Here is a 16,855-nt window from a genome sequence, read left to right as displayed (position 1 = left end):
AAAAAAAACCAAAAAGAATATCAATACTTGGATATATAAAATACAGATAATTAAGAAATAGATTTTTTAAAAACAATGGAGACCTATTCAGTTTGATTGGTTTTGCTCAGAGTCATTGTTGCCTGGACAGCACATAACCATATATAAGAGAGAGAGAGAGAGAGAGAGAGAGTGAGTGTGTGTGTGTGTGTGTGTGTGTGTGTGTGTGTATTCATATATATATGAATGACAGGAAAAACGTGATGCTGGGGACCCTAAAATTGTAGAAGTCATTCACTTACTGGCAGAATTTTATGGCCTCATTGTTCTATCTCAGGAAGTTTGGGATTTCTAATAAAAATAAATGTGAAAGACATTATTAAATGTGAAACTAATAATAAAATACAGATTATTGTGGGTTTTCATTCTAGAATTATAAGAGACCATGGACTAATCAACCTTAGAAAGTTTCAATGTAAGTATTACCTGTTTTTCTAATTTTAAAATTTTTTCCAATGTTTTTAAACTGTTTAAAGCAATAATATTTTTATCATAATCTAAGTAGCATAAGTAGCATATTAGAGCCACCTTGAAAGCTATGGGGAGGGATGGAGTGAGTGAGAGCAGTTACAGGTTTTAAGTCTTCAGAGTTATCGCAATGCGTAGTGAGAGCTAAGAGACATTAATTTATAGTTAACAGTCTTTGCACTGAAATTCTTTTTTTTTTTAAACTAGGGTGAAAAAAAAAAAACAAATCTAGGGTGGTACTTTTAGCATGAGTATTAATGGAATATTTTCTAGAAATGGATTGGACCATATTGTGGAACTATATGTTAAATGTTATAAAACCTTGATCATCAGGTGAGAAAAGTATTTTCATGGCAAAATCAATAGAAAATGATACTTTTATTGTACTTAGTGGAGGGCTAGCTAAAAAATGATATTTAACATTATATGAATGGTGATTATTTATGATGATTTTAAAGTGAATTCTGGTATTGATTTTATTGTTTTCAATAATCAAGCTAGGTAAGCTAGATCAAAAAACCCCCCTGTGCTTATTCTTGTTCTATTTTGTAGAGTTAATAATTATAGTATTTCTGTAAAGACAGCTAATAGTTGTGTATCTTTTCAATCTAAATAAATGTGTGTGTATGTGTGTGTATATATATATATATATATAAAAAATCAGGACCATAAGTGTGTTATATTAACCTTACATAATGTTTTTCTATTCATTGTGTTCTTTTGAGGATATCACCTTTAATAGTTCTGTAAGAGAGTGTGTGTGTACGCGCGCGTGTATACATATATTTCACGATGTAATTGTATGCTTAATCTGCCTCCTTGTTAGTTACCTAGCTTATTTTTAGTTATTTAAATCTTAATTAAAATGCTGTGATATTTGTGAATAAGATTTCACCTGTATTTCAAATATTTTTTAAAAAAAGATTCTCAGAAGTAGAATATGTAGTAGAATTAATGTGATCATTAAAAATTTTTACATGTGCTGCCAGATTACATCCCTAAAATTTTTGTATCCATTTATTTTCCTTCTGTTGCCTATTTAACTCCACCTCAGAAGCAGTAGGTTCACAAAAGTAATTCAGTATCCCTGGTCCTTAGCATAGACAGTGATGTCCTGGGCTGCACCGTGGTTGAATCTACTTTTATTATTATTCTTGAATTACTGTTTTTAATTACTATTCTGGGCTTTCCAGAAAAGGGCATCTGGCTTTTGATCTTTATTCATAGTAGACTCTCACATGAATTCTGGTCTCAGCTGGTGGACAGGTCAGTTGGGTCTCATTTTTCTTAAATATATTTCTTAAATAGAATAATTTCAGAAGCATCTTTGTTGCTTATGAGAATATAGAAGTGCATCATGCCATGTGATTTCAGAAATACTCAGTTGCTGTTATACTGAATGTGTGCTGACCTTATTAATAATAGGTCTGCCATTTGTTTGTTCTTTTTCAAATTTAAATTTCCCCCCCAAGTTCTTCTGTCTTATTCCTGCAGTGAGGGTTATTTTGTAGTGAAAATAATCTGTGGTTGCTGATCAAATCAGTTCTTGGAAGGTTTCCTACAAAGGAAGAAACTCATCTAAAAAGAGGACTTAACTAAAGTAACAGTCATAAGTGAGTGCTTGTGTCTGGTTCAGGAATAGATCTAGTCTTATTTACTACCATTTGTCTGAATGAAATGAGTAGCAGTTCCCGAGTTCCTCTCCCCTTCTAATTCAATCAGTTGTTGTCAATGATTTTACTTCCTGTCCTCTTCATCACTCTCTCTGTATTTTAGAAATAAAATGAATCATGATATGCAAACAGCACATGGTAGTTATCAAATATAATTTCAATAATAGTGATGAAAGGTGCAGTACTTAGTTTAGTTGAGAAGACAAAAGAGATTGAAGAAATATATGTGCCTTACTTGGGAATATGCAGGTAGGATGGAACTTCCAGATGGTGCAGGCATGAGATCACACACTTTTCCCAGATAAATTCTCTACTTCTAGATGGATTATTGTGTCTCCAGTTCCTATGTTTTTCTGTGCAAACGAATACTAGAGTTTTGGCCAAATTGTCTCTGAGAACACAAAATATACCTTTTCTTGTCTTTCCCAGTACTGCCAGCTCTGGTGGCATTGTCTGCAGGGAGTTGCCTAATCCAAAGGCCACTCCTCTCCAGTGGTTTGAATCCACAAGTGGCTTAAAGGGAGCAAAAAGATGGACAATATCCTCCCCTGCCTCAGGGCCTTAACAGCCTCAGAAAACCTGGTGGAGGGTCAACTATGAGTCAGTTCTTACTGGATAGCAGTGAGTTGAGTCTACACATTAAAGACAGAGACTCTAAATAGTTGAATTGGCCTAACTGTTGTGATATTTTTCAGCACTAAGGATACAAGATAGCTGCTGAGGCTGCTGATATACAAACACATCATGGAATTTGTGTGGTTGGTTTCAGGGTTTAGGGCCATGGTTTTCATGGAGATTCCTACTTAATTGGCTTAATAAGGTGTTTAGTGCTTTTATTCTGCCTAACAGCTGCTAAGATCTTAAAAGCTTGGTGGTAGTAGCCATCTGAGGCACCACAATTGGTCTCTATTCATCTGGAACAATAGAGGAAGGAAGGGTCAGAAATAGGAAGAGGCTATGGAATATGTGGCTAATGAGCATCATGAATATTCTTTACTGTGAGGCTGGAAGAACCCGATGGTGCTTGATTGACTACCAGTTCTGAACCAGTTGATCCAAAATCTCATAGGGAATCTTGATCAAAAGAGGGAAAATTTAGAACAGAATTTCAAATTCTCATGGACTCTACACTTTCTGGAGCAATGATGATCGAATGAATCTCAGAAACTGTTACCCTAAGGTAATCTTTACATTTTCCTAAGAGAATCTTTACATTTTAAACCAAAAATATCAGTGACATATTAAACCAAAGTAGCAAAAACCTCCCGTGAACATCATGTTTTTTTAAGAATGATCAGTATGGATCAAATTGATAATCAACAGCAGCTCAAAAAATGGTATCAGAATTTTAGACAGTTTATGTTAATAAAAGACTCAGAGAAGGAAAGTAAGAATAGTTTTATAATTTGAAGAATATAATCAGTGTCGTGGGGAGGGGATTAAAGAAAAAAGTGCAACAATGAATGAATGAAAATCCAAAATCTCTGTAAATGTTCATTAAAATTAATAAAATTATAAACAAAAAAAGAATATAATCAGTGTCACTAAACTGAACATGTATAAACTGTTGAATTTGGTATACTTTTTCCTGTGTATATTCTCAGTGACAACAAAATTAAATTTTTTTTTTTTCTATAATTATATTTTATTAATTTTCATAAACATTTACAGAGATTTTGGGCTTCCACTCATTCATTGTTGCACTATTCTCTCTACCCTCCTCCCAGTTTGTTCTTGTCCAAATGCCACAGTGCTTGTCAAAGCCAGTTCTGATTAATCTTCTTTGTCAGTGTATCCTTTGCCATTCCCTATCACTCCTCCCTGAGAGAGACTTCACCCTGAGTCATAAGGAAAAGGGGACGGCGTATTCTCTTAGCTACTTCCTGCTGAAAAGGGACGCTGTGGGTTTCAGGGTGAAGATCTTCTCTCACTACTCTAAAGGGCCCCTTTGGCAGTAGGAAACACATAGACTATTATGGAGATTGATTTTGGAATTCAGATGCACTCTTATTGATTGTGCTTGGCTGTACATGTACATATCCTTCAAGATGTATCATGGGGGTGTTGCAACCTAGAAGACACAAATTTGACTAACAAGTTATAAGTACATGAGTCCAAAAATTATGGAAAAGTAAAATAAAAGATTCTTTCATTGTTTTACAAACCCTCCCCCAGGTCCCCTCCACCATGCAGCCCTCGCTCTAGTCTCCTGTGATGACAGAAATACCCAGTTACATCTCTCTTTTAGACGGTTCTCTCCCTCCTCTGCTTCAGTGCAGTATACATTATTGAACCCATCTTACTCAGTGTCTCCCTAACCCCAAGGACAGTCCCATTCTACAACAGTGGCATCATGTAATATTTGTCCTTTTGTGACTGGGATATTTCACTCAGCATAATGTTCTCCAGAGTCAACCATTTTGAATAATATTGCATGAGTTCCTTGTTTTTTAATGCAGCATAGTATTCCATTGTGCGAATATACCACAGCTTCTCTAGCCATTCGTTTGTTGATGGGCACTTAGGTTGTTTCCAACTCCTTGCTATTGTGAACAAAGCTGCAATGAACATGGGTGTGCATATATCTGCTTGGATGTCAGCTATGGTCTCTTCAGGGTATATTCCCAGTAGTGGAAATGCTGGGTCAAATGGTATCTCTATTTGCAACTTTTTGAGAAAGCGCCATACTGCTTTCCACAGGGGTTGCACCATTTTACACTCCCACCAACAGTGAATCAGGGTTCCAGTTTCTCCACAACCTCGCCAGCATTTGTTGCTTGCTGTTCTGTTAAATTTTGCTATTTTGACTGGGGTGAAATGATATCTCATAGTTGTTTTACAAAATTAAATTTAAAAGACAAAACACCTGGACCCTCATCATTTTCTTCACCTGCTCCCCCCACCGACCAAACTGTGCAGCTCTGCAACTGCATCCTGGCCCATCCTCACCCTTCTGCCCCCAACCCTCACCTCCTTGTACCCCCAATATGTTTTTCCCAATAAAAAAAATATTATATAAAAAAAAAGACAAAACACCCCCAGTATTTTAAAATACACTCTGTATTAACAAACACAGATAGGCATATATACTATATGGTAAAGGAGAAAAAGAAGCGAGTATAATAGGAGCCATTGCCAGGAAACATGTTATTTATTCTAATGTGCTCTGAAATCTTAGAAGGATATCCAAGAATTTAGGAAAGAAAACTAGATGACACAGAACCAGGTGGGAGGGAAACATAACCTTTTACAATGTGTCTTTTTGTAATTTTGTAGTTTTACATTGTGTCCTACTACATAATAGCTTTGCTTTGGAGTCAGAACCCTCCATAGTTAGCCCTCCAGTAGATTTCCGAGGCTGTAAATCACACAGGAGGAGATTGCCCATCTTTGTCCAGAGGAACAGCTGGTGGCTTTGAACTACCAGAGATATGTGATGTGGGCTTTGAGTTAGGAATGCAGCTCCCTATCGACAACGCCAGCAGCAGTTACATGCTGCAGAGATTGTAAATCACACAGGAGGAAACTGCCCATCTCTCTCTCTCTCTCTCAGCATCTGGTGGATTCTAACCACCTGCCTTTGAGGTGGCAGCACAGCTCCTTACCACTGGCCATCAGAGCTCCCAAGGATCCCCCCCAATCAGTTTATCAGTTTCAAAGAAGTAAAATTAAATAAAAAATAAAAAGAAGACAGTGAGATGTGGCTCCTAAGGCAGTGGCCCTTAGTCATCCTGAAACAAAATTCACCAGCATTTAACTTTCAGCCAAATGACAGACCTATTAGGGGAACAGTATCACCCGGGAGGTGTTCACTCCTTAGAATAACCAAGCATGTCAGGTCAAAAGAGCAGTACTTGCTCGAGGGTAAATCCCAGTACACAGGAAGGGGTAGGAGAGAGGAATTAATAGAAATGAGAACCACTGGCGGGAAATGAGAAGAGTGATTGCATTAATGTTATAAAACAAGAGGTTGGGAGATGTCAGCAAGGTATGCATGAATGGTTGATGGAAACCAGTTGGTAAACTTTCACTCAAATCACAGTTGAAAAAGAGTGAGGTGTGGTTGGTCTCCAGCGTGAAGAGATGGGTGGTCTGCAGGGTGAAGATGGTCCACAGAGACAGCAGCACTGGAGACAGGACGCAAGTCCTCCCATCTCACTTGTTTTTTTGAAAGAAGTACAAAGAGCCCACGTATCCTGACGTTCTCCTTGACCTGCTTCTGTTTTCCCTTTTTTCCGTAGTAATGGAACGGCGGTACCCCAAGGAGGTTCAAGACCTTTATGAAACAATGAGGCGATTTGCAAGGATTGTAGGTCCAGTGGAGCATGACAAGTTCATTGAAAGCCATGCATGTACGTGCTTTTCAAGCCTTGAGCAAATATTTGTATTTAAATAAATTGTTGTATGCTGTTGAGTTGAAACAGACTCATAGCTGAACCTCCAGTGTGTTTTCTGTAAGAGTAAGTTGCACAAAGATTGCCTGCATGAATAGTAAAGATAAGAATTTATTTTACATGTAGTTCTACAACTAAAGAAACTGATATTATTGTCTTTGGTCCCCTTTATTACAGTGAGACAAATTGGGACCATTGAGGTGGCTTACTTTTCCCAGATAAAAAGTAATTTAGTAGTATCTTTCTCTTTATTATGAAAGTTTAAAAAGACACAGCTAATAATATAGCAGACCCCCATGTATCTATCACCCCTGGTAGTTTAAAGCTTTTTTCCTCTAGAGATTAAGAGCATTGTTTGTTTTTTTTATATTAATTTTTTTTTTTTAAATTTTTGTGTGAGTGTACCATCAAATCAGATCTGACTGGTACAGGAGGAGATTGTCCCTCCTTCCCCGGCAGAGCATCTGGTGGATTCGAACCGTGCACCTCTGGGATTGTAGTTGCAGCTCCTTGCCACTAGGTCACCAGAGCTCCCCAAGAGCATTGTTTTAAAGGAGATATTCTTGCATCTTCTGACAGATCAGGTTGTGCTACTGGAGGGTATTATGTGATACAGCATTTTAATTTGGGTGCTTTTGAAACCGAGGCTGAAGAAAAAACCTGGACACCCATAGAATGTAGCTCTTTGAAGATGACACATAACCCAGGGTGGCACAGGCTAGGACAAGGGAATAAAAGATCACTCACTGAATGTAAGCCACACAAAGAATGCCAACCAAACAGGTGTTTGGTGAGGACAATCAGTGTGACTCAGCTAAGTGCCAGCAATTCTTATACAGGAAATACTTCCATGACGAGGACAGGAAAAGTAAAGTATGTCTGCAGAATGAAACATGGAGTGTTTGTCCTTTCCTTGCATCAGAGCGTTGTCAAGTAACCGACATATTTTACAGAAGAATTTGGCTCTGTGGTTACCAGAGAAGGGAAACTCGTTTGTTTTAAAAATTACAGCCATTACTTCTCTAGACAGTTGAATCTGTTAGTTCACTCTTTTTTTAAGGACAGTTCCAGCTGCTGTTTCCTAGAGAGGACAGCTGGAGTAGGCTTCCTACCAACAAGTAGGAGTCGCTAAACCAAGTTTCCTGGTCCTTTGGAGGTGGCAGAATAACTGGAAGTGCTCAGCAGTGAAACTGGTCATTCATATTGATTTTGGTGCTTTTTAATTTTTTTCTGATTTTTCATTTTGCTCTCTTTTGTGGTAAACAGTGGAATTTGAACTCCGAAAGGAAATCAAGAGGCTCCAGGAATACAGGACAGCAGGCATTACCAATTTTTGTAGTGAGTATGCTTATGCTGCATGCTAGGAATATGTCTTCCAGACACTGAGAGGACAGTCTCTGTTTTAATTTGGTACCAAATTTGAGAGAGAGATAGTGTGTGTGTGTGTGTGTGTGTGTGTGTGTGTGTGTGTGTGTGTGCGCGCGCGCGCGCGCGCGCTGAATCAGATTGGACTGGCACAGAAGGAGATTGCCCCTCCTTCTACAGTGGAACATCTGGTGGATTCAAACTTTGTGCCTTCGGGATTACAATGCAGCTTCTTAACACTAGGCCCTCAGAGCTCCCTGCAATTCTTTTTTTTTAATTATTATTATTATTTAATAAATACCTTTTTCAGACTGAGCTTTTGATCTTACTGTCCAGTAACATTTCATTTCTTTAAGACCTATAAATAGCTTATGCAAATTATCTAGGGTTGAATAAGTCATGACACAGAGAAAAGAGTTGCTGAATTGGACCATGAAAACAGAGTTTTATGTTACAGCTTCAGGCTCACATCTTTTTCATTCAATTATTTATAGTCTAATCATTCTTAACCACCAAACTTCAAATGACTCTAAGTGTTCCCAGCCCACATACTTGGATTGTTTGTAATCATTGTTGATCACGTGCTCACCATGTACTGGGCTCTGTGGTAAGCATGTTGCCCAGATGTTGCTGTTTGATCCTCACCACAGACTCATGAGATGTGTAGTGTTACTTCCATTGAATGAAGAAACTAAGGCAAATACTGGTGCTTGTGGTAGCTTTGTTAGGTGCTGCTGACTTGACTACAACTCTTTGTGGCACTATGAACAAGAGCTTAACTTTGCCTCATTATTTTAAAAGTACAGATAGTGTATAAAAGCATAGCACAGGACCCAGCACTCTGTAAATCGCTCCTGTCATTCAGCTACCCTTGATGGCTGGCAAGCCATCACCCACTACCTGTATGTACCTGTGTGTAACATAGCCTTGTGGATGTAAGGTCATCCTTAATTAATGGTTCTTGAATTATTTTTAACAATAGAAACCTGTTTTGGGATGACATTACATATAGACTTCCAGTCTATAAAGGTAAAAATGGAGCTGCTTGGTTGCATCTGATAGTTGAGCTGCTGAGTTATTGCTGTTGTCAGATGCCATTGACTTGATGGAGGCTCACAGCAGCCTCTTTGTGAACGTGTCTGAACACTGCCCTGTCCTGTGCCGTCCTCACTGTCTCGCACATTCATAAGCAGGAGGTTCCAGTCACTCTGTTAATCTATCTTGTTGAGGGTCTTCCTCTCTTTCTCTGACCCTCTGCCTTTCTATGGTGTCCTTTCCCAAGGACCGGCTCCTTCCAACAACATACCTGTAGGTGAGATCAAGTGTCACCATCCTTGCTTGTAAGGAACAACCTGACTGCACTTCCTCCAAAACCAGCATGTTTGTTCTTTTGGTAGTCCATGGTCTATTCAGTATTCTTCTCTAGCACCACAGTTCAAAGGCACCAATTCTTCTTTTGTCATCCTTACTTATTGTCCAACTCTCAGATGCACAGGAAGTAATTGAAAATGCATTGGCTTGGATCATAAGAACCTTGGTCTTTCAACGATAGTGTTGCTCCTTAGCACTTTGGAGAGGCCCTTGACAACAGATTTTCCCACTGCAGCATGCCTTTGGATTTCTTGACTGCTGGTGCCATGGGTGTTGATTATTATATGTCGAGCTTATATAGTCCAATATTTGAATCTACACCTGCTCTTCACCATAACCCGTGGAGATCAGTATCCCGTAATACCTCAGGACTCTGTGGAGCATAATTTGAAACTTGCAGGTGTCACATTTTGGAATCTGCCACGCATTTTGGAATCTTTATTAATATACCCAAGGGGAAACAGTGGAACTTTGTTTAATAAGATGTGTATTATTTTGGTTACCTGAAGTTAGTTGCCTCTGAGAAGGGGGAGGGGAGGGCATTTTACTGGCCAAAGAAGACATAATTTTGTTTGTAATTTTATTTTTTTCCCAAGGAAGGATATTTTTTAGCAGTTGTGTGACTTTGAAAAATATCTAAGTGGACAAAAATAAGGATACAAAAAGAACTACTTTAAGTTAATTGCTTTTTGGAGTAAAAGTAGAAGTGACTGTTACTTTGTGTTTTTCTGGTTTTTCCTCCAAACTGTTAAATCATTTTGTCCCAAGAGGAGATTTCAGATTAGAGAAAATACCTTATGTTTGGAAAAATAATTGTGGGAGATATTTTGCTTAGGTCATTAAAAAAAAAGAAAAGCTAAAAGACCAGTGGTTTGAGGGACAGTTAGGAAGACATTAGTTCTTCAGCCGTGGTCACTGCAGTCATGGTGTTTCTGTACCTCCAGGTGCCAGAACTTACGATCACCTGAAGAAGACCCGAGAGGAAGAGCGCCTGAAACGCACCATGCTCTCGGAAGTTCTCCAGTACATCCAGGACAGTAGTGCCTGCCAGCAGTGGCTCCGCCGGCAAGCTGACATGTGAGGACGTCGTCTAGAGGGACACAAACATTCCCTCTGGACATTCTGGCTTCTGCATGTATTTTCTAATAGTCCTCCTTACCCTCCATGGCAGAGTGATAATAATTGGGAAGCTTGAATTTAGAAACATTTTGGCAGTCTGTGTTAGAAACAGTCTGACACCGATGGTTTTGAGAAACATAACTGATCTCCTAAGATATTCCTTTGCTACTTTATCTTTTTTTTTCAAGTGTGTTTTCTCAGCCTCTCACTGCTGGACTATTCTTCACCTTCCATCTTTACCAGTATAATTTCTATTGGAGTGACATTCCTGTCCATTCCCTAATGAGCTATCTCAGTAGTGTCAAGCTAAGAACGTGTCTGAACAAGTCCAGAAGATTCTCCCCCTCCTTCCCCACAGTAACGGGATCTTTTGCTGTTTAGCATAGGGACTTATCTTGTACAACGTGTACTGCAGTCTGTTACATTACATCTCTTCAGCGTCACCCACCTGAAGAATGACACCCGGTCTCATAGGAGCTTTTGAAAATTGCATTCTGTTGTTGTTGTGATTTTAATGAAAGCTTATAGAAAAGTTGGAGAAAATTGCTTTTTTTAAAAAATTTTTTATTTTTATTACTTTTTTTTTTTTAATGTGTGTACCGTCAAATCAGATCTGACTGGTACAGGAGGAGATTGTCCCTCCTTTTTCAGCAGAGCATGTGGTGGATTCGAACCTCACATCTCTGGGATTGCAGTGCAGATTCTTAGCACTAGGCCACCAGAGCTCGCTGAAAATTGCATTTTTTTTTAAATTTTATTATTTTTGTGTGCGTGTACCATCAAATCAGATCTGACTGGTACAGGAGGAGATTGCCCCTCCTTCTCCAGCAGAGCATCTGGTGGATTCGAACCGTGCACCTCTGGGATTGTAGTTGCAGGAAAATTACATTCTTTAATGTGACATATTTAACTTCCTCTTTGTTACAGTGATTCCGGCTTGAGTCCTGTTCCTATGACTTCTAATTCAGGTAATTATTTCTAAGGCTGGAATAAGGCTTCACTGTGAAGTTTGCATTCTAGGAGGTACGATGACCCAACACCACCACTTCCCTTTTTTGGAAGAGTGGGCTTATTAGGCAAAATAATAATAAGTAAATGTGAGCTCAGTTTATAAACATTAGACATTTTTAGACTCTTTGTGGACAGTCAGGGACTTTTATCAGAGTTACTGTATAGAAACCAGGGAACAGGGAATTCTAGAAAGGTTTTTCCATTATTTTATAAGTATTGATGCTTAGTTCATTTGCTATGATTGTTTCTACTACAAATATTGAGATTTGTCCTGGAAGGGATAAAGGAAAACTTTTTATCTGGTATAAGAAGAAAGAGATGTTGTTTGTAAGAAAATCTTTATAGGTTGGAGACTTAAAAGTGTTTTTATTTTTCTCTTTTCCTTCTTTGGTGTGTCCTTTATTTAGGTTAATTTGCACAGTTGAATTAATCTATATGTTGTTTTAGAATCCTTAGTGTTTGTATTCATTGACCAGTGACTTAGAAGGTTCTAGTTAAATAACTGAGTAACTCACTGCCAGTGAGTCAGACCAACTGATGGGTTTTCAGAACCTCTGACAGGCCTTCAGAGGCTGCAGATCATGCAAGCAGAGATTGCCCATCTTTCTCCCATAGAACAGCTAGTGGATTTGAACACTTGCCTTTGGGTTGCCAGTACAACCCATAGGCCACCAGAGATCTGAATGTGGAGTTTCTTTGCCCATATTCATGTTCTCATTCTTCTCTACTCCATATGGTAAAATAACCATTTCGTTCTTCTATTCATAACATTTGGAAGCAGGAGTGGCATCCACTTTCTGAACAACATGCCTCTGGAAACTGTGAACTTTGATAAATGATGATAGTTAGAGAAAGCCTTCATAGGGTCGCTATGAGTTGTGCTCGACTCGACAGCAAGCCACAACAACAACAACAACAACAACAACAACTCATCACATATGACTACTCCACTGAACAGTGACAGAGTAGTCAAGAAGGCAGTCCATCTCCTTTTTCAGTTCATAAGTGTGATGATTGGGTAGTCATGCTTTTGTATGACATGTGCTTCCCTTAAACCTTGTTACAACGTTGGTACATCACCCATCTGACATGGGGTAGCGGGGGAAGACAGTCCACTTGTAGTTTAACCATTCTTTGGGGGCTTATAATCTGAGTCAAAATATCTCACTAAATTCAGGATCTAGACAGGGCTCAGAAAGAGGCCACTATTTTTAATGCTTTTATTAAAGCAATTATTTTTAATACCTAAGGGAGAAAGGGAACTTGGTGAGTTGCCAAACCAGCTCAATAATAAAAGTTTCCTTTAGTAAGTTTTTTACTTCTGCCGTCCTTCTCAGTCTAAAAATCTAAGTACAGAAATACAGATACCTTAATACTGGCTAATTAGAATGAGTGAGTAGGTTAAATGAATATGCGACTTTGCTATTTGTGATTTCTGAATCAGCCATACTCACTCACTCAGTGCTGCTTCCCAGGCTGGTGTTAGCCTTCCTCGCCATCTGTATTTAGGCTCAAGAGTCCCCAGTCTCCCTAATTTTATGCCGAGTTTTTTCTAAAGTGATACACAATCAGAGACCTGGCATCCAAAACTCTAGCCGAGCCTCTGATGACTTTTGAGGGACACCAAATGACTTAAGTCTCCCTTTTTGAGCTTTGAGGATAAAAATGTAGAAGAGTTTTTAGTGTTTGTTGATGTTACAGAATAGCCTATTTTCCAATAGCCTGTAACAGTTGATCCTTTTCTCTATTCCCCTTAAAAAGTAATCCCCTTAAAACTTGCTTTGGTTCATAGCTGGTGTGTAACATTGAGTCAGATACCAGCTCATAGCTGAACCCCCATTGGGCTTTAAATCACAGGTGGGAAGATCACTCATCTTTCTCCTACAGAGCACCAGCTGGTTTCAAACTGCGTCTCTTAGCGTTTAGCAGTGCAAGTTCTTACCAGTAGGCCACCATAGCTCGAAGATGTATATTTGTCCACATTTTTTTTATGTAACTTAGTCCACCCCTCAGTGAACACTAATCCCAAATACACATAAGCAAAACAAAGCAGAAAGAACTTCGCACATCTAGCTTCCCATCCCGGGCAGTGACCACCTACTTGGGTTTCTTGCCCAGGTATGTGAGCTGACTTCAGCCCCTGCCTTGCAGTATAATAGCTCCTTGTTCCTGCATGTGGATCTGTCAGGTAAACAGGACTCCTTTGGAAGGCACAGATATTCCCTTACATAATAAATATGAAGGGCCTTGTGCTGGCCTAGCAGTCTACCTTTGATGTGAAGGCTCTGGTACTTAATTAATTACCGTGTTTGCCTTGTGCTGCTGGCCGAATGGCAGAAGGAAGGGAATGTCTCCCACTGAGTTGGTGTTTCCATTCATCAGGTATCAGGGCAGGTAGTGTGTAACTGGATGACATCTGGGCTTTAGATTTTAGGGTCTCTCACTCAGTTGGGAAGAAGTGAGTGGTAACTATTGTGAGTAGTTATTTGATGCTAAAGTTTGTGTGCTTGTGTGTATATTTTGGTAGTACAAAGAGTATATAGATTACCATTTTGTATTTTCAAGTGAAATGATAGAATGGCCACGTTACTAGCTAACCTAAAGGCTGAGGAGACATACAGATTTCCCACAGCTAGACAGACATCTTCGTTGCCCTGAACTTTGTGTATTGTACCCTTGAGGAATTTGTCACCTGTGAAATGTGTTGCCTTTTCTGTCTGTGTCTGTAGGTAGACGAAGTGCACCACCCTTGAACCTTACTGGCCTCCCTGGCACAGAGAAGCTGAATGAAAAAGAAAAGGAGGTAAGAATAGGGCCTGCGCAGCTGCAGTCCGTGTTGGGAGAAGTCCAAGAGCTGAAGAGCTAACCTCAGGGGTTGTGGAGAACCTCTTTCCTCATTCTGCCGCATTCTTCTTTGGGAGCAGGACTGTTTCATGTGAAAATGGAAATAAGCAGCACCTATCATTTATTGGGAAGTTTCTGTATGCTGGATATGGCTACCAAGTGCTTTATGAAACTTAATATTTTATAAACCTAAAATAACTTTTTTGTGAAAATGAGTATTTCTTCTTAGAAGGGCCATTTTACAAAGTTCTACACTTACTTCAACAATATAATCATCACTTCAAATATTTTTTTTGCATTGTCTAGAGAGCATGCTTATAGCTTTTTTTTTTAATCACTATAGTCATATGTTAGTCTTAATAGAAAAAACCATGACCTGCTTTCCCACTATAAGCATCAGATATGTCTTCCTGTTGCTTTGGACTATTTCTGAATTTTAAACCAACCTCAGGAGTCACCAAGAGAGTTCAATAGAATGTGCCATGCATGGCTGTCAAGTCATCTTGAGCTCCCATATGTTTAGGTCAAGACAGACAGTAAGGAAGAATCACTGTGTAAAGTCAGGCTTCAGTATTTGTTAATTGCATATTTGTGAATTTGTATACTCACTAAGATTTTTGTGTAACTTGACAATCAGTACTCACAGCACTTTTGTGGTTCTTCATGGACACACTGGGGTCCAGTAGGGAAAAAATGTGAGTGGTTCATGTTCCCAGGTGGGGGTGGACAGAGCAGTGCTCTGCCTTCACGTTTCAGCCCTCACACTAACAGGCATCCTTTTCATGGTCTGTTTAGTGCCAGCCTTTTTTTTTGTACTGTTTCTTGATAGTTTCTCTATTTCAGATACTCTTTAAGCATAGTGCTGATGTGTTGTCCATTGTTCCTAAATGCAAGGAGGTGGTCTTGTACCTTACAGGGAAAATCCAGGTGTGAAATAGGATTCATTCAGGTGGCTGGCACTGAGTTCACTATTAATGGATCAACAGTACATATTAAGTGAGATACCTTTAAACCGAAATACCCTTAAAACAAGGTTATGTATTGATTTTTTGATGAAATATTAGCAGAAGCTTGCAAGCAGTTACTCCCTCAGTTTCTTATAGAAGCTGTGTTTTATTATTCACTCATTCAGTATTTGGCCACTTTGTAAGAACAAAACTACCACAAATGATGAGGAGGAATAGTTTTAATCTTTCCGTCACCCAAAACAGGAAAGATTATTTTGGAACGAGGAGGAAATATATGTTATGTCAAAATACTTCTAAAGAAGGTCACAGGCTAGTCTGATTAAGCATTGAATGGTCCAGAAGTTCAAGGAATTTTTACCCTTCCCCATATAATGGTGACCTCAGACATCTCATTCCTAAAGAATAGCGGGTTAACTGAAATCGGGCCAGCTTTCTGGATTTGGACAGCTGAAGTGGCCTCCTTAAACCAGATCTTACTATTTTCTTTCCTTCTGAAGTAGAAAAATGTGACAAAGATAGGGGACTCCTGTGTCGCACTGATACGGAAGATAGTGTGATTCACATTTCAGACTAAAGTCTCTGCATCCTTCCTCCACCACCCAGTGCCCTAGGATTTCCCTGAATGACTGTGTTGGCAGGTGTTGAATGAAGGAATGTACTGGGCCTTTAAGTGCTTGGCTCCTAAGTGAGCCAGGCCGCTCCTCGGGAGTACATACTTTTATAACCTGACAAGCACAGGCCCTTGAACCTGCCTCCACGTGCTAAATGCTCTCTTAGCATCACACTTTGGCTTTTCCTTCCTAGATGTGTCTCTTTAGGGAGTGTTCTCTCCAGAGATGACACTAAATGGAATGTCATCCAGCCATCCCAGTCGTTCCTATAAATAGTTGGAGGTTGATGTCACTCTCTTATTATTTTGGATATACCTGTTGGGTTAAATTATGAGAATGACAGATGTTAATGTTTATTAAATTTGCCATGTCTTGCAGCTTTGTCAGATGGTGAGGCTGGTCCCTGGAGCCTATTTAGAATACAAATCCGCTCTGTTGAACGAATGTAACAAGCAAGGAGGCTTGAGACTGGCACAGGCAAGAGCACTGATCAAGATAGACGTGAACAAAACCCGGAAAATCTATGACTTCCTCATCCGAGAAGGATACATCACTAAAGCCTGAGGCACTAAGGACTTGGGATCAGAAATCACAAGTTTGGAATGTGGTGTGATGAAGGACAGTATGGGCATTCTGGAGAGTTTTGATTTCTTGCTGAATTCTCATTGTATAAAGAGAAGCAGGACAAAGGAAAATGTGTTGTACTAATGTCTGCTTTCTTCTCCACCCTGCTGTAAAACATTCCTGTTGGTAATTGTGTTACCAAATTGTGGGCTAGATGAGTTATTATTAAATGTGAGTGGGCATTCTTTCCTAACACCTCTTGTAACTAAAACAAGAACCATAGTACCTCACATCACAGTATTGGTAGAAATAGAACAAAGCCACAGTCCCAGGAGTCCAGCTCAGATTCTTGTACTGGGGAGGTAGTTTGTGATAATCTGCTCTGCCTTCAAACATTACACGAGAGATAAAGATTTTTAAATGAAGAG

The 16,855-nt window shown here is 39.2% G+C and overlaps 1 protein-coding gene across 1 annotated transcript in view; it reads left to right on the top strand.

The window, feature by feature from the left end:
- Nucleotides 1-16,557, top strand: part of TADA2A (transcriptional adaptor 2A) — an 80,404-nt gene extending 63,847 nt beyond the window's left edge. Inside the window, exons 9-15 of the mRNA XM_006881382.1 lie at nucleotides 411-454; nucleotides 6,422-6,532; nucleotides 7,841-7,912; nucleotides 10,255-10,387; nucleotides 11,357-11,397; nucleotides 14,170-14,243; nucleotides 16,242-16,557. Coding sequence (XP_006881444.1) covers nucleotides 411-454; nucleotides 6,422-6,532; nucleotides 7,841-7,912; nucleotides 10,255-10,387; nucleotides 11,357-11,397; nucleotides 14,170-14,243; nucleotides 16,242-16,427 — 661 coding nt within the window. The 3' untranslated portion in view covers nucleotides 16,428-16,557. The remainder of the gene's footprint in view (nucleotides 1-410; nucleotides 455-6,421; nucleotides 6,533-7,840; nucleotides 7,913-10,254; nucleotides 10,388-11,356; nucleotides 11,398-14,169; nucleotides 14,244-16,241) is intronic.
- The last annotated feature ends 298 nt before the right edge of the window (nucleotides 16,558-16,855 follow it).

The sequence above is a fragment of the Elephantulus edwardii genome, unplaced genomic scaffold (assembly GCF_000299155.1).
Source record: "Elephantulus edwardii isolate Elephantulus edwardi_28Jun2011 unplaced genomic scaffold, EleEdw1.0 scaffold00015, whole genome shotgun sequence".
Taxonomy (NCBI): Eukaryota; Metazoa; Chordata; class Mammalia; order Macroscelidea; family Macroscelididae; genus Elephantulus; species Elephantulus edwardii.
This window is presented reverse-complemented; position numbering and strand designations above follow the sequence as displayed.